The 21,726-nt window shown below is 32.0% G+C and overlaps 1 protein-coding gene across 1 annotated transcript; it reads right to left on the reverse strand.

Annotated features, from left to right (window-relative positions):
- Window positions 1–923: 923 nt before the first annotated feature.
- Window positions 924–21,492, reverse strand: LOC148607854 (4-hydroxyphenylpyruvate dioxygenase-like). Its single transcript, XM_088547257.1, has 12 exons — window positions 21,438–21,492; window positions 21,313–21,339; window positions 16,580–16,642; window positions 14,733–14,883; window positions 12,962–13,044; window positions 11,229–11,422; window positions 9,259–9,336; window positions 8,104–8,266; window positions 7,550–7,621; window positions 4,277–4,393; window positions 3,512–3,634; window positions 924–2,724 (listed from the first exon to the last, which is right to left on the reverse strand). Exons 1-12 carry the CDS (start codon window positions 21,438–21,440, stop codon window positions 2,650–2,652), a joined length of 1,149 nt encoding a protein of 382 aa, XP_088403383.1. The 5' UTR covers window positions 21,441–21,492; the 3' UTR covers window positions 924–2,649.
- Between the last annotated feature and the right edge of the window lie 234 nt (window positions 21,493–21,726).

Raw genomic sequence — 21,726 nt, forward strand, 5'->3', positions numbered from 1 at the left:
TCATAATGATCTGGTTAAATTCCATATTTGCCTGGGCAAATATGACGTATTGAAATAGTCAATAAAAGTATAATTGCGTAAGACCTTCCATAATGGCTGAGTTATTGGTCCTAGTTATATGGCTAGCCTCGGACCAGTTACTGAGCCAATATGGAAAACCTTACGCAATAATACTTTAATATCAACAATTTAAAGTACATTTATCTTCAGACAGTACAATATCAATGTCGGATTTCACTCCTAATGTCAACAAGCAAGGCAAAACTACTACTTATCGGGCATAAAATGATGCAACACTGAAAATTCAGGTCATGTCTAGTGAACGGGAATATAACATATGAACTTGACCTAATTTATGCACCCACTGACAAAACTGAATTACAAATTCAATTCTTCCCCACCGGGACAAATATTGAACTTGATGCTCAAACACCTAAATTATTTCTCGACTCTCATTACAACCAAAAAAGAAAGGGGGAATTTCACAACCCCCCCCCCAACCAAAAAACAAAAAAAATGACAAATGTATTTTTCACTGTTCATCAATAGGCGATATCATGAGGTGTTGCTTTTTTCCTATTCTATTATCTTTCTTAAGGGACACTAAGGTCAACAGCCATATCAAGTTTCAAAACACTGGCACTTATGTTTTCAGATGAGTTAACCTTTAAAATCTCCTAATCATAAGTTACCAGTCAATAGACTCTGGTGGTTATCCTTCATGATCAATGTAATCTAAAATTGATCATTTGTAGAAATTTATCATCATATCAGCCAACAATTTGTATGTAGTTGAAAAAAATAAGAAGTGTGCATAAGACAGACACAAAGTGATGGCACAAGCTCACTTGATGAGGAAGGGTCCCGGTACTAAGTTACTCTGTGAGACTTAATAAATGTGGAGCAGTAAATAAAAACAAATCTATATTAATAAATGTTTATTGAAAACGGAATAATAATGCATTATGGATTTCCACTCTGTAATGTTTCTTCCTACAAATCAAATGATTGTCATCAAATATATAAAAGAACAGCCTCTTAGTGTCTGGTCCCAAATTTGAAAAAAAAATTTACAAAATCCTGAATGTATAAAAGACACTTCACTAACTAATAAAGGGAAACACACCACAACTTATTTAATTGGCGTCTTTAATCCACATCTATTGGAAACTCTTCAATATCAAAGCATTTAGACACTTTTTAAGAACTAAGAAGCAGCAATTTTTCCATCATTTTTTATTATCATTGTCAAAAAGATGACATTTTCTATTTCATTCTTTCAAAAAAGTCATACAGGAATCATATACCATATACACGTAAAAGAAAATGGTGTAAATCTCAGTCGTGTCACCCTAGAAATGCATTTTTGTAAAAGGCAACATAACCACAGCAAGAAAAATAATTGATCATACTACAAATGATTTCATGGTCAAAATAATAATCAAATCATTTACTGATCATTCATAATAGAAAATAATATTTTATACATAAATCAAGTGTTAAAAATTTCTCATCAAAGATTTCAATCTCATGTATGACAAATATGCACATTTCCATTGATCTGTAAATAGGATGACAAAAATGTACAAAGTATTACAAATGTGTAAACAGATTGATCAAAATGTACATTATGTTTACACCACTCAATAAAATAACATTGTCAAACATTAAAAAAAAATAACAAATTCTGGTTACATACCAATTATCAAGATTTAAAAATATATACATATGAACAAGAGATCAATAAAAATGACTTGGAAAGCATTTAAGATTCTGGTGTTGATATATATTTAAATATGCATGCAAATTAGAGGAGGCTTTTAACTCTTAATTTGTTAGGTAGTGAGAGTTCCATTAAAGTTATAGGATGAGCTGCCATATATAACTGAAGAAATAGGCAGTATTAAAAGAGCTGCACTGTGGTACATGATTTATACATTCAAAGTTCTTCATTTATAGTCTAATATCCATAAAAAGAAATTGCAAAAACAAAAGGAACTCATCTTCTATCTTGACATACATACTTTTTAAGATAAAATAAACATTTCACAAGGCACCTTAAATAATGTTCAAGATCATAAAGATTGTCAGACTTCTACACACCAAAACAAAACACTATAGGTTCAAATAACAATTAAAACAATTGGACTAGTTACACCAAAATAAAATAAAAAAGAACAACCTGTTTTCTTCACTGGATTTCACTCATGTAAAGGGTATTGTTTTGGTATAACTTTGTAAAAAAAAAAACCAACATATGTTTCAGGTGTTTTCATATAGACACAAACTTTATTTTGATCCTATACATATGTTTTCATTTGTAATGAAACATATGAGAACATATGTATCAAATGTTCTGTTTAACAGGAATAGGATTGTGAGTAAAGAAATCAACTTGAGTGGTCTTTTATGGGTTAATCAAAAATTCAAGTTCACATTATTTTTTTAATTGAATACTGATATTTTATGGCACCTAAACTAATAAATAACTGAAACACCCAAAATGATACCCATTAATCAGCTACTTCAACAATATTTGTCTAATAATTTAAAATTTGTTGACACAAATTTCACACATGACTTCCTTGGAATGTAATACAGACTACTGGTGCCCTTTCAACTATTAACCTATAATGCAGTTTTGAAAGATCACAGATTTCCTCTTTCTGCCTGGTCCAATTCTATGGCTTCAAACAGTGACTTGAAGTTACCAGCACCAAAACCCTGAATCATAGAACAGAGAAGATTTTACGAGGTCTACAAACAAAGCCGAAATTGGCAAAATCTGAAGTAAATATACAGTAAAAAAAAGAATCATAACAGTAAAATCTTGATTTGAAATTGCAAAATTCTGCTTCAAAAAATCATGTTTGATAGAAATACACCAATAAAAACAGTGTTGGAAATTTACCAACCATTAATGTCAGTAAGTCAAAGTTCTGTCAGTAGCACAGTCTCATGCAAGTTTTATTTAGAATGGCTTTCAACTGCCATATACAATCATCATGTAGTTCTCTCTACATAAAACATATAAAAATAATTGCATTACAGACATAAATATCAGTTTCAAAATAACCCTGAACAATTTAATTACCACAAGTTAAGGAGACAGATCTAGATTAAGGGGTGCAACTCTTTACTCTTTAATACAAATCAATTGTAAGTTTGTGTTAACCATTTTACATAAGTCTCATTTAAGCATCTAAGTAAACTAATTTCATTCTGTTTCAAATGAAAGCTTGTAAGGTTTTGATGAAAGTGAATATGATACAAACATGTCAGATTTCAAGAGTCATGTCCCAAGGCTAGGTCTACCTCCTTAAATTGTCAAAAATCTGTTTCAGTAGACAAATTTTCTGATATAAGTTTTATGTGTAATTGTATGTTTGCTTCATAAACATGATCAACAATGGCCGATCCTGCCAAGTTCATGAGCCCATGAACTCTGATTCAAATCATGATGACTTTAACATCATAGAATGAAGTACAAATTAGTGTTTAATTGATATACCTGATGGTTGCGTCTTTGAATGACCTCTAAGAACAGAGTTGGTCTGTCCTGCATGATTTTTGTAAAGATCTGTAACAAGTATCCATTCTCATCATAGTCAACCAATATCTTTAATTTTTGAAGCTGCAAAATAAAATGACTAACAATTACAACAGGGATAAAAATTCTGGCTTGTTCAGTCATCAAAAACAAGCTTTTTTTTAAGGTGCAGTATTTTTCTGTTTCTGAATAAGCCTCTGGATGACCTTTAACTTGTATGTGACTCTAAACATAGAAAAATCCTTATGTCATAAGTCTGTATTAATCATATGAGGCAGGTTAGCCTAAAAGCAGGAGGAGTTACATATATAGATTATTTAAAAACCTTCATGTAACTATTTGTTTCCTCTTGTCGCTTTTTGTCCCTAATTGGTGAAACTGATTTTACTAAGTATTTATATTTTGGACTCTCTGGCCAAGGCCAGAAAGGCATATGCTTATGGCATGTTGGAAATGAAAAAAAATATCTGAATTTAAATAATTATAGAAGACCATGTTTGATAAATGCTTTTCAGTGAATAAGATACGAAAAACTGAATTTTGTATGGGATATTCTGTCAAGCTGAAACCAGGCCCTCACTGCCTCCAAGCAATGACTTTATTTAGCATTAATTACCACTATAAGGACTTTGTCCTCTATTAGAAAAAAAGTCATATACCAACAATAGTGTAAATTAAGAAATTTTTGTAATGTTTTGATAATTGCAAATATTATGATTGACTTACTTCATCAAGATTTTCCTTCACTTTACATTTAGATTTCTTCAATCTTTCCCGTAGATTTGTATAGTAAGTATCTGGAACCTCGAGAAACATCATTCCCCTTTCACGTAGTTTTGACACCTGAAATGAAAGTTCAAGTAACAGTTTGTAAAAGGAAATCTCTTACACTTATTGTAATGAACTGTAATCATTAATATAACTTTCTACTTTAACAGATGGATCATTCAAAAGATTGAGAGTTTTACTATACAAGGACAACACTATCACCTGTATACATTAAGGTGATGACCCAGAATGGCCTACCAATAAAGTCAATGAGATACCTGAATACATCATTATTACATGTTTACTATAAATTGTTCTCACCAGTTTTATTTTAATGTTTGGATACCTTTTTAATTGAATCCCCCATCTTACATCTTTTATTTTCATTCTGACAAAAAAATATTGAAAGTATTACATAAATAGTATATTTAGGAACTGATTGACTGACAGAACATTTATTTATTAACAAGTCTTGAAAGTAAGCATGCATCTCCAAAGAAAATCCCTTATCAAGTAATATCATTACAACAAGAACAAATTTTCATTCTTTTCAAACATAAGCATAGAATCGATAGAGTATCATATTTACCCAAAATATTTTCGAAACAAAGTAGAATCAGAACTAAAATATAATTGAAAAACTTAAAAACTAGTTCAACTATAATTTGCACACATGACCAACTATCAATACAGTCATAGTAGTGAACAATAGTAACTGAAGCGATTGGTCATTTGACAACACATGACCAGAGTCTATTGTTTGGCTCATTATTAGGTCTACGAGGCATGATACTTTGGAGTTTGTCAGAATTGAAGTGGTCTGGACATGTAAAAGACATTGACATACAAGACAGAGAACTATATATAGATTCCCTTAATTTTGCAAAATCAAATTCGATCATGTTTGTTTATTCAAGATTAATATAAATAATCAGGAATATTTTCAGAGGTTAAAATTAACAGTGGTCAAAGATCTCTCAGTATCTAATGCTGCACCACTGAAGTGAATTTATTTACCTAGCTCCTGGACCTACTATACTTAACATTTACTTTTTGGGGACCTTCACTTCCTTTTAGTGGACCTTTCTTTCAGGATGTGAAAAAGACCAGGTCTTTTCACCCTTGAACCTAAATTTGAAAACCTGATTTTACAAATTTACTATCACAAAACTAGGTTTTAAATTATATCAATATCTGAGTAGGTATATCACATGACAGATATCTACATTTTAAGTATACACAAGCACAACATGATAGGTGCTTTCTTTTCTCTGTACTACATATGTCTTGATAAATCCATACCAAAGATCTTTTTTTATATATTGATTGATTATGATTCATATGTTCTATGGCAGATATTTCACAAATTCAAGGAAGAGATAGATTGACTGATTGAAAAGATCCTGCTTTGTACTGATCTGACACTGAGTTGGATCTTTACTTTGCAACAGTCTTCTGGTGGGCATGTCACCCCACTGGGACACATTGTTCTAACTCTTAGCCAACCAGTCATCCCCCCATCCCCTTATATACCACCGATTGATAGAGAAGCAGTGACAACCAACTTTTTAAGTTTTTGGTGTGACTCAGCTGGGGATTGAACCCACGACCTTCTGCACTCATGAAGACACAGGGGCACCAAAACAGTTTTGATCATTATTTTATTTATTTAAACATCATAGTTAATATACAGTTACCACAGGCAATAGTAATATACAATTAACCTGCTTACCACACATGCCCCATTTATATGAAGCCACATACCAAATTATAAATCTGTTCATCTTTTGGAAGTCAAGATTTTGTGACAAAAAGTTTCTCTATTATTCTTATAAATGAATCAAAGTGCTGTTGGCACTGGAAGTTTTTGATTCTTGTGAAATTGAAGCATGAACAAAAGTTCAAAGATTACCTGATGTAAAATAAAACTGTGATAATACATTGATATTTTACATATTATTAAGAACTTTTTTTTTTCATAATATGAATAAACTGAATGTCAATTCATACTACTGATCAAACCTCACACATATTAACAAACTTTGGTCCATTTCACCTTTTATCCAAATTTTTAAACCTGTCCAGGTACTATATAATACTAATAGTTATATAAAGTCCCTGACTTGCCCAAAAGATAATTAATGTACAAGACCGTAGCCTAGAGGTGAAATGCTGCAACAGCAACTTACAACTTAGCCTGTAATTAAAGAGAAATCATACCAGATAACCAAGTAAAATTGCTTATCAGTGATCAGTTCGCACCCCTATTCAGAAAACCTGGATATGGCCCTGATGTACATTTACAATCAAAACCTATATTAACAGAGTATTTATCCTACACTGTAATTACACTCAAATGCCAATTTCAGTTTAAGAACAAAATTTCCTTGATGAAACAGAAGATTTAAAAAAAAAAACTAGACACTTTTATCAATTTGAATTTTCCTACCAATTTTACTTGGTTAAAATCCCTGCTCTTCACTTCCTGTTTATCAATGGTAAAATATTTATGATAGGATGGAAATTTGACTGATAATTGTGTTAAATGGAACATTCTCAACACATTACTACAAGAACTAACTTCCCCAAATTCAAATTTATTACTAAATATCTTTAAAGGCCAAAAAGGAGTCCCTCAAATCTTCAGCTGATATGAAGACTAGATGTTAATTTTATTTGCAGAAATAATAGAATTGTTTTGAGCTGAATGAATGCATCAAAACATATTCTTATCTAAACTCAAATGCATGGTGGTGTATTCTCTTAGAGTTGTGGACGTTATAACACAAATCCATACAGATCTTCAAAGCCATTGTGTCAAATCCAGAAAAAAGTTTGGGTTTTACCCTGAATTTCAATACCAATATGGCCTTATTACCCCAAAATCAATCCCAACCATCTTTTCTACAGTATAAACTTAATGGTACTTCATCAAAATTCATACTTTATCTAAGTTGTTATGCAGAAACCAAATGTGTACAGACAACAAAAGTGTCAGAACATTATAATAACAGTGCTTTTTTGTGGTTGTAAAAACCCTTGTACCATATTAACTTCTATCTTGACAACTTCTGTCTGAATAACTTGCATTCTGAGGTGACTTCTGTCAAACAATATGTATTCTGACAACTTCTGTCCAATAACTTATAACATGACAACTTCTGTCAATCTTGTGACATCTGTTCAAAACTTTGTATCACGACAACAAACAAGCCGATCTTTTGTACTTACAGTTTTTATTATATCATTAGTATTCATGGCAATATGCTGTACTCCAGCTCCACCATAATAGTCTACATACTCCTATAAAGAGAAACATGTTAACTAAGTAAGTCTACAATGAAAACCAGGCAATTTTGTTTATGATGTAAAAATTCTCATAAGCTTTTATTCCTACAGTAGATTGTGGTGTATTCAAATGTCTTTTTATTCTTGCAATGTATATATATATATATATATCTATATATCTATATATATATATATATATATATATATATATATATATATATATGTTTATTTTGCTTCATGCTTATATTGTTTCATACATTCATTTGTTGGGTTAAACACAGTTTCAATCACCAGTTAAACACATTGGATTTGATGAGACCAATTGGAAACTAAATGGAGAGCAATGACTGATGACTGATCTGTTTAGGTACTGTACAACCAAGCCAAGCTCATCCTGTATATGATTTCCTGCCTATTCCATACCAAATTTCACCCAACATTCTCCATTCCAAAAAAATTTAAAAGTTGCTTCCTATTTACTTAAAAAGCAGACAAACCTGGATCTGACTCTTCCTTTTTCCTGGAGCCGGTTCGTTGATGGGCATTTTAATTGTTTCCTCATAGTTGGTAACCACAATTGATCGTAATGCTGAAAACTCTGTGTGGATCTGAGAATCATCAACAGACCAGAATCTGTGAAACATTAGGTTCTTCTCGTACCTGTAGTAAAAAAAAAAACATATCAAGGCAATAATTGCTGAAGACAATAATAGGGTATCATTACCGAGACAATAAAAAATACCCCCAATGTTATGGACAAATAACTGTCAATTATAAAATTTAAGGGAACCAGATAACAATACCATATTACTGTGTATGGCTGGTTTAAAACTTTTTTATGAAGTTTTTTTTCTCCAAATAAATGATATGAACAGGTATTGGAATCTTAAAATATATAACAGGCTCTATGGCCAAAATAAAATATTTTTTTTTTATATCAGTACTTCATAACCCTGTTCCAGATGAAGAAATCTTTGATCGTGTAAACAGACATTTATTTAGGGCACATTTTATAAATGGTCACAATCTGGACCGTGTTCATGTATGCCTCTTTCTCGTGGAAGAAATAAAGAATCTAACACCTCTGAAAGTGCAAAACAATAGACCTAATGTGACTCAGCCGAGTTCAAGAAAACCGGTATTATATTCTTACCTAAAGGTGTCCAAGTCAAGATTTCCTAGACTAGAATTTTCCAACTGTAACTTTTTTCTCACTTTTACTTTGTACACCAATTCAGAACACCCTTGTTGCCAAAATTCAAATGTATTCAAGATATAACACAACATTGCTTTATTGTGGCTTTGCAAACATCACGTTTTATATCATCATCCATGGATGAAAAGCCCAAAACGGCTAAAACTACCAATATATTTGTCTCAAAAGTGAGAAATTGAGCAGCTCACACATGCATGTAGTCATTGATTTTCTAGCTATTAGCAAGGTCCTTTCCCAAAGAAAATTATATCAAAATCAAGCAATATTCACAAAATTATCTTTTTAAAACTTTATTCCCCCCATTTGGACTCCCCAATGACAAATTGTCAACAATTTTTTTCCCAATATGCCTGAATAAGGCATTTCCCAAATTACTCACATAAGCTCCTGGTAGTTATGCAGAAGTTGTATGCCTTAGGTCACAAACAATACTCACCAATCAGCAATGGACACCATTTCATCGTCTGGTTGGTTGCCAACAATATGGTCAATGAAGTTTAATCCAATTGTTGGTCTGGAAAAAAGGGATACCATTAATTTACCTGAATTATTGTTTGTATTTGTTTTGATAGAAAGTTGGTTTTTAGAATGTATCTAGAGAAATCTTGTATAAACCTGATTCTGTAACTCAAGTATGGATCTGTCTAAATATCAGGTAGGGGCAATTAGTCATATCTCAAGATAATCAATGAAACTGTTCAAATACATTTTAAAGCATTTTCCTGCATTCATTTTCCAGGATAGATCTGATATATTGTGAAATAATTTTTGACTGGTTATAGTGTAAAAATTATGGCAGGATATTTTCTGGTACTTTTTTATAACAAATTTGGATCAAGATATGCACGGACCACTAATCATAAGCTTCTGCCTTGTTTTAAGGCAAAGATATACAAAAATTGTATAATTAACAATCTGACTGTTGATCTCGAAAATAAGATAGCAGTGAACAATCAAATATTCCATGTGTAATAAAGTTTGATATTTCAAATATAAAATAAATTCTATATGTTCACTATCAGACTTTTTCCCACCAAATGTTAAAAACTTTTCTCTAGTGATATTCAATTTATTTGAAAAAGCATTCTGAGAGTATTGCATGGCAATACAAAATCCTCTCCCTGAAGAAATTACTGTTGAAGAAAACAGAATGCAAACTTAAAAAAAAAACAAGTGCAGAAAACTTCAAGTCTGTATTAATTTTCAAAGTTCAAGGGTCATAACTCGGCAAAAATTCAAAGGATCATAACAATTTTCAAACTTGATCTGTAACTTGCACTGGTGAAGTCTGCATTTTTAACAATTTAAGGGCCATAACTCACCAAAAAATCAACTAACTGGAACAATATTAAGATCTTGATAAGTAACTTGCCCTGGTAATACAATGTAAATATCTACGAGCAAGACAAAAAAAGTACAGATAACTAATATGCCAGACTGACTGACAGACGGATGTACAGAATGTAAACCTTCAGTCAACTTCAGCGAAAGTCGCAGGAGGGGACTAATAAATGATGAATTGGAATATCAATGCACTTATCACAAAATTAAAAGATGAATTGGAAAATAATGATAAAGTATTGAAATGATCATGACAAACTAAAATTTGAATACTCCTGCCAAGAACATTTGTAGACTAAACCCTTACACAGAACAAGTTTGGCATGCTAGTTTAATCTTGACGTTCTCTAGTGATCATATTTAGATTATTCACTCATTCTAATATATTATATTACAAGAATTCAAATATAAAAGTAGGTGTGAGGTCTGCAACCTTTCATATTTTCAGATTGAACTTGATCATAGCTAAATCTACTCAGTTTTAAATCCTACTCATGAAGAGTAAGTTTTAGCTGATGAAATATTAAGGAGCTTACACAATAAAATTCAAAAACAGATTGCAATAATTAGAAAGTTGAAGTCATAATGAAAAACCAAAGCCAAAAAACATCTTATCATTCAAAATTTCTTATCCTTCCCACAAAGTTACCTACAATATAGTTTTAGCTGATGAAAAATTATAGTACGGATGCACGTACACACAGTAATAAAATTGAACTGTCCAAAAATAGGACATCTAATGGGATATTAAATGACACCCTGTGACATTGTAAAAGATTTTGGGGAGTAATAACAAGTTAAAATAACCATACCTTTTGTGCAAATAATCCCATCACACTGAAATTCCAACTTGATCAGCATGCTAAGATACTCAATAACTATACAAAGTTTTAAAAAGATCCTTCAATATCTTCTTAAGTTATCATCTGGACACCGTCATGGGAACAGACAGACAGATGAACACCAGATATGCAGCCTTTTGGAGGGTATCAATTATATAGTACCTTACCACATTGTCTTGCAGGGTTTTAAAAATAATAATAAATTACTGCCAATACTACTCACAAGATTTTGACAAGGGGATCTTTATATTTGACTTCACGGTAGTTAGGTAAGAATAGACCTTTGTAGTTAGATCTGTCCACCAGAGTGTGGGTCGTATCACCATAAGTTTGGATTTGGGCAAACTTTACTGTACCATTCTCATCACTCTCCTCCCAAGGCTTCTTCACAACAATGGCTCCCTTAGCAACAGCTTTCTGGAAGAAGTCAAGGACATAATAATGCTAAATAGTGGATTTATATGCTGAAGAATTAGTGTGCAAAATAATCTATAACAAATGATATTTTGATCAGCAAATGATGAATGTATTGGTGTAGTTTTACAAGTTTTAGGGGATTTTGAAGGCAAGGAAGCATATGGCAGGATGATAGACTTGACAATGTTTCAAATTATTTAATATTTTTTAAACGAGAGGGAGTTTCTCATGCTCATCTTGTCAAACGGCTTTGCTGCGAGACGAGATGAGCATGAGAAACTCCCTCGAGTTGAAAAAAATATTTAATAATCTTTTTATTGCTGTTTTGCTGCATTGTAAGGTATTAATTTTCTTTTATTATCAGTTTTCCTGTTCTAAATATGTAAGTTTTATAAATGCTGCAAAGTTTCCTTTCTTCACTATTTTTCAGCGATGTGCTACATGAGGTCATGTATGTTGTGCAGCTGTGATACACATTACTTGAAAAAAAAATTGGTTAACTATGACAGTCGCATTTAAAATTTGTTGAATAACTTTGAGATTTATTCATTCTAATCTGGTAAGTTCCTGTATTTAATCATTTTCCATTGTAGACTCGAAAATATTGCCACAAATTAGCCATTATTTCACACGCACTAAATAAACAGTTATTTGAGTTGTCCAATATTCCTACGCTGTTGCTTTTATGTCACCTGAGGCCATAGAAACTAGCGATAATTTTCATTCCCACTCGACTGGCGTGAGACTGAAAATTATTGTATAGCAAGATCAAATGGATTTTAAACAAAATAGCGATAATAGTTTTCAAGGAAAAAACAGATTTGTTTGAAAAAATCAATATCAACAAGTTATAGATGCAATGTTTTTATACACGACAGAAAAACCCAATCTCAGACCCAACAAAAACTGCCTGTGTAGCTTGTTACGACATTGTATGTAGTAAGAGCAAAATTTAATGTTACAGTAAGAAAATTAAGGCAGAGAAGGACTTCATGGGAAAAAAGAACACTTCAACATACTTAAATGGATTCAAAGTAGTAAACAATACACTATTTTGAATACTTTATGGTTCAACAGAACTTTATATGGCACATGTAAGGGAAATCAAATACAGGGTCTTTAATCTACTTGTAAAAATTCAGTATGACCATTGTGTTGTTGTGTGAAGTGATCTGTGAAGAATGGAAACAAACATCATACCTCAAGATAAATGGAACCATCCAAAGGTTTAACACAATAGATATACATCACAAAGAATATCCATCAAAGAACCAAATTAAATGTGGAGAATTTACTACAATCTGACAAATCTCTATTTGATATTTGGTTGGTTCCATTCATCATGAGGTACAATATGTCTGTTTTCAGTTTGTGCAGCTCAATTCACACAACAATGCAGCATTTATACTGAATTTGTACAAGTTGTAAGCAAGACATGTAATCAAAAGTAATTTCAATGTTCACCTGAAAGACAAAAGAGTGTTAGGCTAGCCTCAACACAAATTCTAGCAACATTCATATTGTTATCAGAAAACTTACATTAAATATTGCTGTCAGGTCTTCCACTTCAAAAGCAATGTCTTTCACTCCATCTCCATGCTTTACTAAATGGTCTCCAAACTCTGAAAATACAAATTTGAGAATGCCATTCATGTTGCAATAATTAGGCTAGGTCAGTTATTATGCTGAGCATTCCCAACCTCCTCCACCAAATGCACTTGCAGGTGTTATTTTTCAACAACACCCTTATAATGTTACTTTTTATCCTGCAATCAATTAAATTTATTTAAAATATAGGTACAATTAAAAAAATCATAATTTATCTCTTTTGTGTCCTGTCAAATCAATGCCAAACAAATCAATTCAATTTCATTAATCACATGCATGGAAAATTTCTGGAGTTATTTATACATGTACATGACTTAAAAAATACAGGCAAAAATGTACCTGTATGATGTACTCAAACATGATGCTGCATGTGCTGTTGTGCATTTCCACCTGTACAGAAAGTTGATATCAGACAGCACCCTAAATTGCATACAACATTCGCCACATTTCCAATGGGAGCCAAGATATTTGTGATGAATATTTTTTCTATCATTCCATTTAGCAAAATGGCAAAGTCCCACAAAAAAGGAAGTTGTTATCAGACAACACCCAAATCATTAACAATATATGCCCCATCAATATAAGGCCACACCAAATTTTTTAATCAATCAATTCATTGAGAGTCGAGTTAATTGCAGATACATTTGGACAGACAGACAGATTGACTGACAGACAAGGTAAGTGAGTGGCCACTGGTGGTATAGTAAAGCACTGCTTAATTTGATACCATGTGTTTGTGTATGAAGACAACAATAATAAAACATTAGTAGGGATTACACACAATGCCTACTTTAGCGACAGATCGGTCAATGTGCCAAAACAGAATTTGAAAACATTGAAATTAACCCAAATAAGGTAGTACAAATAACTTAGAAACCTCATTTTGCATTCCAAGAAAGTTAAAGATATGTAGGTGAATAAAATGACAAATTATGACAAGACAGTTAGTGTTTTTGTATGTTAATTTTCTAGTTTTTTAGAGTTCATATAAACTTGTTTGCTACATGTATAAATGTATGTAAGGTATGTCCAACTTTTTCATAGTGAGCAAGTTACTAGGACCTACAGCAAAGTGCATTTCATTAATCTTCAAAAAAACACTGAGTAGCATAATAACCTTGTAACATAGTTACTTTTCCTTTTTGTTATGTGAACATTGCGGTAAAATAAGGGAGTGTAACTACATGTAGTTATTCTGCCATAAATTTGCCAGTCAGGGTTGACGATTTTCAGCAGCTCTAATTAAGTACATGTAGATCTCAAATTTGTCGCTTGTCTGAACACCTCTAAAAAGGTTGAAGAGGAAGTGTTCCCTACAGATTATTTTGGGAAGGTGGGGCATTTTTTTATGGGTTGTATAAGTGCAGTGCCCTTTTCTGTCAATATTGTTAAAATTGCATGATGTTCCTTCAATTTTGACTTTTTTTTCACCTGGATTTCCCTGCCCCTTTTGAAGAACTGCAGGGAAGATTAAGTGGCAAATATTTATCTATTTAAGGAATGTTTCCTATTTTTAACAGGTTATACCCAATAACCAGATTATTGTATAAACATGTATTAACCCTCAAGCGGTATATATACAGAGTAAACTGGCATAAACCAGATTATTGAGTATAAACTGTTCATAATTTGGTTTGCTCAAAGAGAACCAACCAATCAGAAAACTTGTTGCAAAACAAAATAAATTATTTATTTATATTACCTTTTGGTTTGTCTGGATTCAACATGGACTGGAAGACAAATACTATTTTGTTTTGTCTAACAACATGAGCTGCTATTTCACGGCTACCCGTTTCTAAACCTTTGTATGCAAAGGGCTCAAACCCCATCCGTGTACAATAGTAAGATGCTGCCTATTCAAAACAAAACAAGACATAAAAATTACATGTGTATAATACAATTAATAGTTTGTTTCTTACTTAAACAATGCTTCCACATGTATGTGTACATCAAGATACCTTTACCCTGCTTAAAAATCAAGACTTTATTGGCTAAAAGACAATTATTTTAAACACTGACTAGTATTGTTATTAAAACACAAAAAATATTGACAATGTATAAACAAATTAATGTTATCTGACTGTGACTTCAGTACTGGCCAACTAGCCAATGGCATGTACAAGTTTTAGCTAGTGCTAAATATCAAGTAATCTTCAAAGAGGCAAGTGATTGGTTCTTAATAAGTGTTTAAAAGACCTTGGATTTAAACAGTGCAGTTTTATTTACTCTAAACATCCAAAACATTTCTACTATAATCTGATACAAAATGTACTTAAACCAAGCTGGCTAATGGAATTTGATTTAGGCCACATGAAATGGAAAGAATGTCCATTTGCCAAAAAGGAAAAAAAAAGATTACACACTGTGTCTTGGTCTTCACAGCTGTGAAAAGGTTACAACTGTTCCAGGCACAAATCCAAGATCAGCATGCCTGGCATAAGCCACCCCCCACTAAAACTGGGAAATATAATTTTTTTGCATGAAATCATGATTTTTCACAAATTCTACCTCCAATTATTTCCTTGCCTGGCTTTGTTTGACATTCACTTCTATAATTAACGCCCTCCCCAAAAAATCCTGGATCCAAACTTATTATTAATGTTGTTTCCCATATTTGGTTGTGATACAAACATAATTTGAATAAATTAACAGGTAGGTCACCCAAAAAAATTCAACAGACCTCAGGTAAGCTTTGGATCATATATATTTTTAGAGTGACCAACCGGTCCATATATTGCCATATGACCCTTGGCATCAAGAATTATTTGCTAATTATGACCTCACAGAACTCCACATTAACAATGGACTTGTACACAATGTCACCCTCAGTAACCTCATGAACTACAAAAGTGAACTTTCAATTCCAGAATGACAATATTTGACCACCAGTATGACATTTCAAATATTCCATTGCACTTATGCATGGTTGGTGGTTACTAATTCATGCATTGTATCTTTTTCTCCTCAAATATGATTCAAATAAAAACATGTTATATTGGCACAAGTTCACATTGGTCCTGGTACATTTTATAAGTCAAAAACCATGCATACATGTTAACCCTCCTTCTTTAGGAGTGAAACTACCTTTTTTGGGGCAATCTCTCTCCTCTGTGTGAGTGAAGAAAGTTTCCCACATGGGAGACACAAATCTCCCGCTTTCACAAATTTCTCCCCTCCCCAAGTTTTCTTCTTTATAGCATAAATATGGCACAAATTATTTTCCACATAGATTGTACTCATATCAATTCAACCTAAATTTGTTATTAAATTGATTACAATCTTTATGTAACATACAGTAACAATCAACAAATAATTAATCCTTTTAGTGTACTTATTACTCAAATGTCTTATCTATGTACTCAGCTTGATATCTAGCAAAATTATCCTTTTTTTTGTGTAAAAATGGTTGTCACACTGAATATCCCTCTTAGAAAAGCTAAAAAGAGGGAAATTTCCCTGTTTGAGCACAGAAGAAGTTAAGACCATGTCAGAGAAATAAATCAATAAAGCATGACAAGTAAAGAAAACTTTTTAATCATAATAAATTACCTGTTTGGCATTTCCTACCCAGAAAGTTAAATGATCAAAACACACAAATCTTCCTGCATCTGGCTGTAAAATAAATTTAATGCCATTATTGATGATAACGAAACTATTTCACAAATTTTTGATGACGGCTAAGAAATACAATGTTCATGTACTGTCGCAAGTTTTCAATTGTGTGTACATAAATATTTGAAGACGAAGTTGATCAATTGGAAAAGTATAAATTGATGAACATGTACATTTTAGATGGAAACTTCTAATACAGTTTGATGATGAATTGACGTACCGATATAATCTGGCAGTAAATGGACTGATACAGTTTGATAATGAACTGATGTACAGATGTAATCTGGCAGTAAATAGACTGACACAGTAAAAGGAGAATTAAATTGAAGGCTCTTTTTGGCCTAAATCACAATTAAGTACTAGTCCCCATAAAATTCAGACACAGTCAATGGTAAAGTGATTCAAGAAAAACCCACCAAACTATGCATTATTAGTCTACACATGCTATGCTTTCACATAACAACAATCTTTTCTGCATTCAGATTATCTCCCAATAAAATCAATCACATGAAGCCAAATCAAGAACGATAACTCTTGCAAAGTGCAAATTTCATGTACAATCTATATAATTTTTATCTCAAATGTGCAACAACCAAATGAAAAACTAAGACTGGTTTTGTGATCAGTTACTGTTTCTGAACAAGAAATAAAACTGAAATTGGTGGGTTTTTGACATGCATGAATCACCTCCTGTCTGATTTTTTGAAAGACTGCCACTTAAAATTAATCTGTTGAAAGTGTTAAATGTGCATTTGATGACTTGAATCCATACCCACCAGTGTTCTAGGATTTTTTAGAAATTGAGGTTTCCTCTGGAAAAATCCGTATAAAATTAACTTTCCCATAGTCAACGACTGCTTTCATAACAAAACAAATCCTTACGGCATATGAAAGTTTCAACTTGTCAAAGGAAAGTGTAACTAAGTACCTAACTTTCCCTGACCCAAATTTCATTTGGCCCGGGTAACGGGAAATAGGAATCCTAGAACACTGCCCACTTTAAAAACATTCAGATTTTTGAAAAATTCTAGCATTACAATGTAAAAGGAAAAGGAGTTGCTTGAAGTCAACTTAAATTTCAGAAATTTCTCATATTAAATTTTGCACTTTTTCTTGCATAGAAATAATTGTCCACATCCAACGTGCCCAAGAAACAACTTCATATTTAGTAAATTCATTTGCATTTGAAAGCACTGAAATAGAGAAGAAAATTACCAAGCTCAGCTGGAAATTAGCAAGTCTTTGATGGGTAGGTACATAAGTTTGTATATAAATATGTATATATTCTGTTGTTATACAAAAAAGTGGTCTTCCAACTTTCTATTACCCATGCAAAATATTTTGTATTTTGAAATTTTTAGAAGAATTATGGAAATTGTCTCCCTTTGGTTTCTGATTTTATTGACTGCATATTTCTATGTTAATTTATGTAAATATTTAAACTTATTGATGTCATTTAGTACCTTTCACTTTCCAACAGTTTCAAAACATTTAGCATTTTCTAGACAATAAGGATTTAGGTTTAGCCTTATTAATTGCTACATGTAGATATACTTTTTATATGTCAAGGGAAGTGATAATTGGGGCTATTCATAAATCTCCTTTGAGCAAAGTGTTTGATGTCAAATACAAACATAATATCAACAATTACTATTAAAGAATTTTGGTTTTTTCGGTTTTGTGGTTTTGTCATACCATTAATTTAAAAAAAAACATGCAAATTAAATTTTTGATTTACGACATATGTAGAGTACTTAATGTCAGAAAGTTCTAACAAATAAGCTGTTTTGTTTGGAATTGTCAATCCTCAAAACATTATACATTACTCTTAATTATGAGATGCAGTTTGAATACGTTAATTCTTAACAAAACAGGAAGTTACTTCAAACTAAGAAATAATAAAATATAAATCAATACTTTAAAGGCCTTATTGAAAGCTTGAACATGATGAAAAGGCATATTTTTTGCATGCATTTTTAATGCCAGTCAATAAAAAACTTAACCCAGATTTGGGTCACAGATGGTGATATTTCTATAGCCATTAGGCTATTGACTAATATTGCATTTGTACAATGTTAAGGCCATTGCACACCATCACACCATCAGAGCAATCTAACATCATGACAAATGCATGCATTAATGTAATAAATCAGTGTGTCACTACCAATTACAGAAAAGGCACAAAAGGTGTCACCAAAAACAAAAAAAGAACTTAACCTTTGAATCTGTGTGGTTTTGTTTAGTGTCAACTATATTCAGTTATATCACATCACTTTATATATACACATATTTCACTTACAAATGTATGAACTCCCATAGGGAATAGCTAAGGTATGCCTGACCCAGCATGCCCAGTGCATTAATTCACAGTCAGGCTTATCTAAGTTAAATATATATAACCTGTTTCGTGTGACATGTTAAGCTCATACTGTATTATACCCTCTAAAAAAACACTGTATAGAATATAAGCAAATAATCGGGTCAAAAATGTTCTAGCAGTTTTTTAGTCTTTGAACCCAGATTCCTGCTAAACAATAAAGAATCAAAATATACAAAATCATTGAAGTGAAAATTATTTTCTGTCATTTCATATCACCTTAAAAATCATTTACATGTACGTATAGACTACTGTGAACACAAAAGGAGATCATGTTGGTGTTACCATTTTAGATATAATTTACCTCTTCTGCATTCATATTAAACTATATAAAATGATTCTCAGTCAGTTTGATAACATTTAAATTACATACAGAAAAAATCCAATATTTTATCTAAGTTTTTACTTTAGTGGAGACACTGTGGAGTCATAGTAGAGGAAAAAAATGACTTCACTGTGAAGAGTGGAGAATTTAAAAAAATAAGGTTGATGGTAGTAAACATACAAAATGACAGTCTTGAATGTAGATAACTATCTTTCAAATTATAACAAACTTTAGATTTCAAAGACAACCATAAAACAAATTTACCTCCAGGGTAAAATTATAAAATTGAAGCAAAGACCTCAAAAGGGGTTGTGTCAAATAAATCATCAAAAATAGCCCAAAATATCAAACTTAAAAGGCAAAAATACAAAACAATGTCATTTAATTACACTTAATTGATTTAGCAAAAAATTGATTGTTCTAGTCTAATAACATGTGTTAACAAATAACTTCTGTAAAATGTCCCAAAATAAACTGAATTTGTTATTTTCTGACCGAGTTTTGCATTCAATAAGTGTCAACAAGTGAGTTAGAAAACAAGATTTGACACTAACAGTAGTCTAATAGTCCTGTGTCTACCCAATTTGAGAGAGGACTGTTAATTAGTAGTCTTTTGGGCTATCTGAATTAATTCTTAAAATTTTACTACACCTAAAGACAGGGCCACAAGACAATTTTGAGGACTACCTAATTTATTGATCAGAAAGTCCTTAAAGCTACCTATCTAGAAAAGTTAGCTTCAAACCCTTTAATAGGTACATTATATGTACCGTAAGTTGATTAATACAGTAACTTCTACACTCCTTGGGATGTTTAGGTTTCTCCACACACAATACCTAAACGCATGCTAAACACTCACCAAATGCATGATAAACAAAAGCACAATAAACAAACACTTTCAATGTTGATTAATACAGTAACTTCTACACTCCTTGGGATGTTTAGGTTTCTCCACACACAATACCTAAACGCATGCTAAACACTCACCAAATGCATGATAAACAAAAGCACAATAAACAAACGCTCCCAATGTTCGTTTAAACATGACAGATGAACACTCACGGCGTGTGTTTAAAAACATGATTGACGATCAATGAAAATTAATAATATTCATAAATAATGAATGAAGAAAAACAGTAAATTTAAATAATGAAAAAGCAAAAAAAAAAACAATAGCAAAAAATATAAAAATTACAGTTGAATAAAGGAAATAATGAATGTACAAAAATAAACCAACGCTTCTATCGTGTGTTAAAACGTACAATCCCAGCTTGCGTTTAAACAATCACTCCTATTGTGAGTTTGAATGAAAGCTTCTACCATGCATTTAAATGAAAGAAAATCGTGAAAACGCATGATAAACGATAAACGAATGCTAAAATGGGAACGTTTCAAGGAGTGTATTTGGTCAATTTGGGATTTGCATTTTCAATGAGGAGACAACTGAAATATCTAATAACAAAATGTCCTTCAAAAGAATTAATTACATTCTGATACTCAGTCTGAACTGAGCTTAAATGTTATCATCCTTGTCACCTCATACTTGTGTACCTTTTACATTGAGCATGTTTAGAGAGAATATTGGTGTTAGAATGCTAGAAGTTGTCTGGCAAGCGATTTTCAGACTTCGTGCCATTCTATAGGGTATTTATTTATTGAAGGACATTCCCCTGTCCAGTATCCATTACAGACTATTATTACTACCATCATACTAGTCGACAACGATCCCAAAAAGGACGAAGTTGACCTAAGTTGTCAAAACACGAATGAATACGAATGAAGAGCTACATTTCACAGGATATGATTAGCAATCTAATGAGTTTACTGAAAAGCAAAGTAAAGTATTCGACCAGCAAACAACACTACCACAAACAGATCAAATTAAGCACAATGTATCAATTTCCAATAACATGTTTACAATATCAACAGGATGACCTTCACCAAACAATCAATGATTTAATACATTACCTTGGGGCCTTTATCTGTGTAAGAAGTCTGAAAGAAAGAGAGAACATTTAGAAAATATATAACTTGAAAGAAAAAACGTGACAATCGCAATTTCAAAACTTTTTTCATTTGTTATAAAACCTTACCATTTTTCCAACTCGTCCGTCGTCCAACTAGAAAAAATTCCAACCAATGAAAATCACAGATTGAACACACCTTCGTCTAAGGTCGGTAAAACGATAAAATCTATTGGCTAAACGATGAAAACAGTATCCAATCAAAATGCATGATCCTGACACACCATCTTCGCAGAACTTATTCTACATGTTCCAATTTGCGGATATATTATAAGCTAACCTGTCGGAAATTCAGTCGTAGTTCTAAGATCTTGTTTTGTTTGATTGCTCAACTTATTCCTTTTGGCTCCCGGTGCTA

The sequence above is a fragment of the Perna viridis genome, chromosome 9 (genome assembly GCF_037379345.1).
Source record: "Perna viridis isolate PV_CMFRI_1.1 ecotype Kerala chromosome 9, ASM3737934v1, whole genome shotgun sequence".
Taxonomy (NCBI): Eukaryota; Metazoa; Mollusca; class Bivalvia; order Mytilida; family Mytilidae; genus Perna; species Perna viridis.

What these genes read in the sequence shown, in the direction of transcription:
- LOC148607854 (XM_088547257.1), bottom strand. An exon ending in ACACAGATAAAGGCCCCAAG is followed by an intron (nt 16,643 to 21,312) that starts GTAATGTATTAA and finishes TTTATTTTACAG; the next exon opens with CCAGATGCAGGAAGATTTGT. An exon ending in AAAGGAAGAGTCAGATCCAG is followed by an intron (nt 7,622 to 8,103) that starts GTTTGTCTGCTT and finishes TTCTCTTTATAG; the next exon opens with GAGTATGTAGACTATTATGG.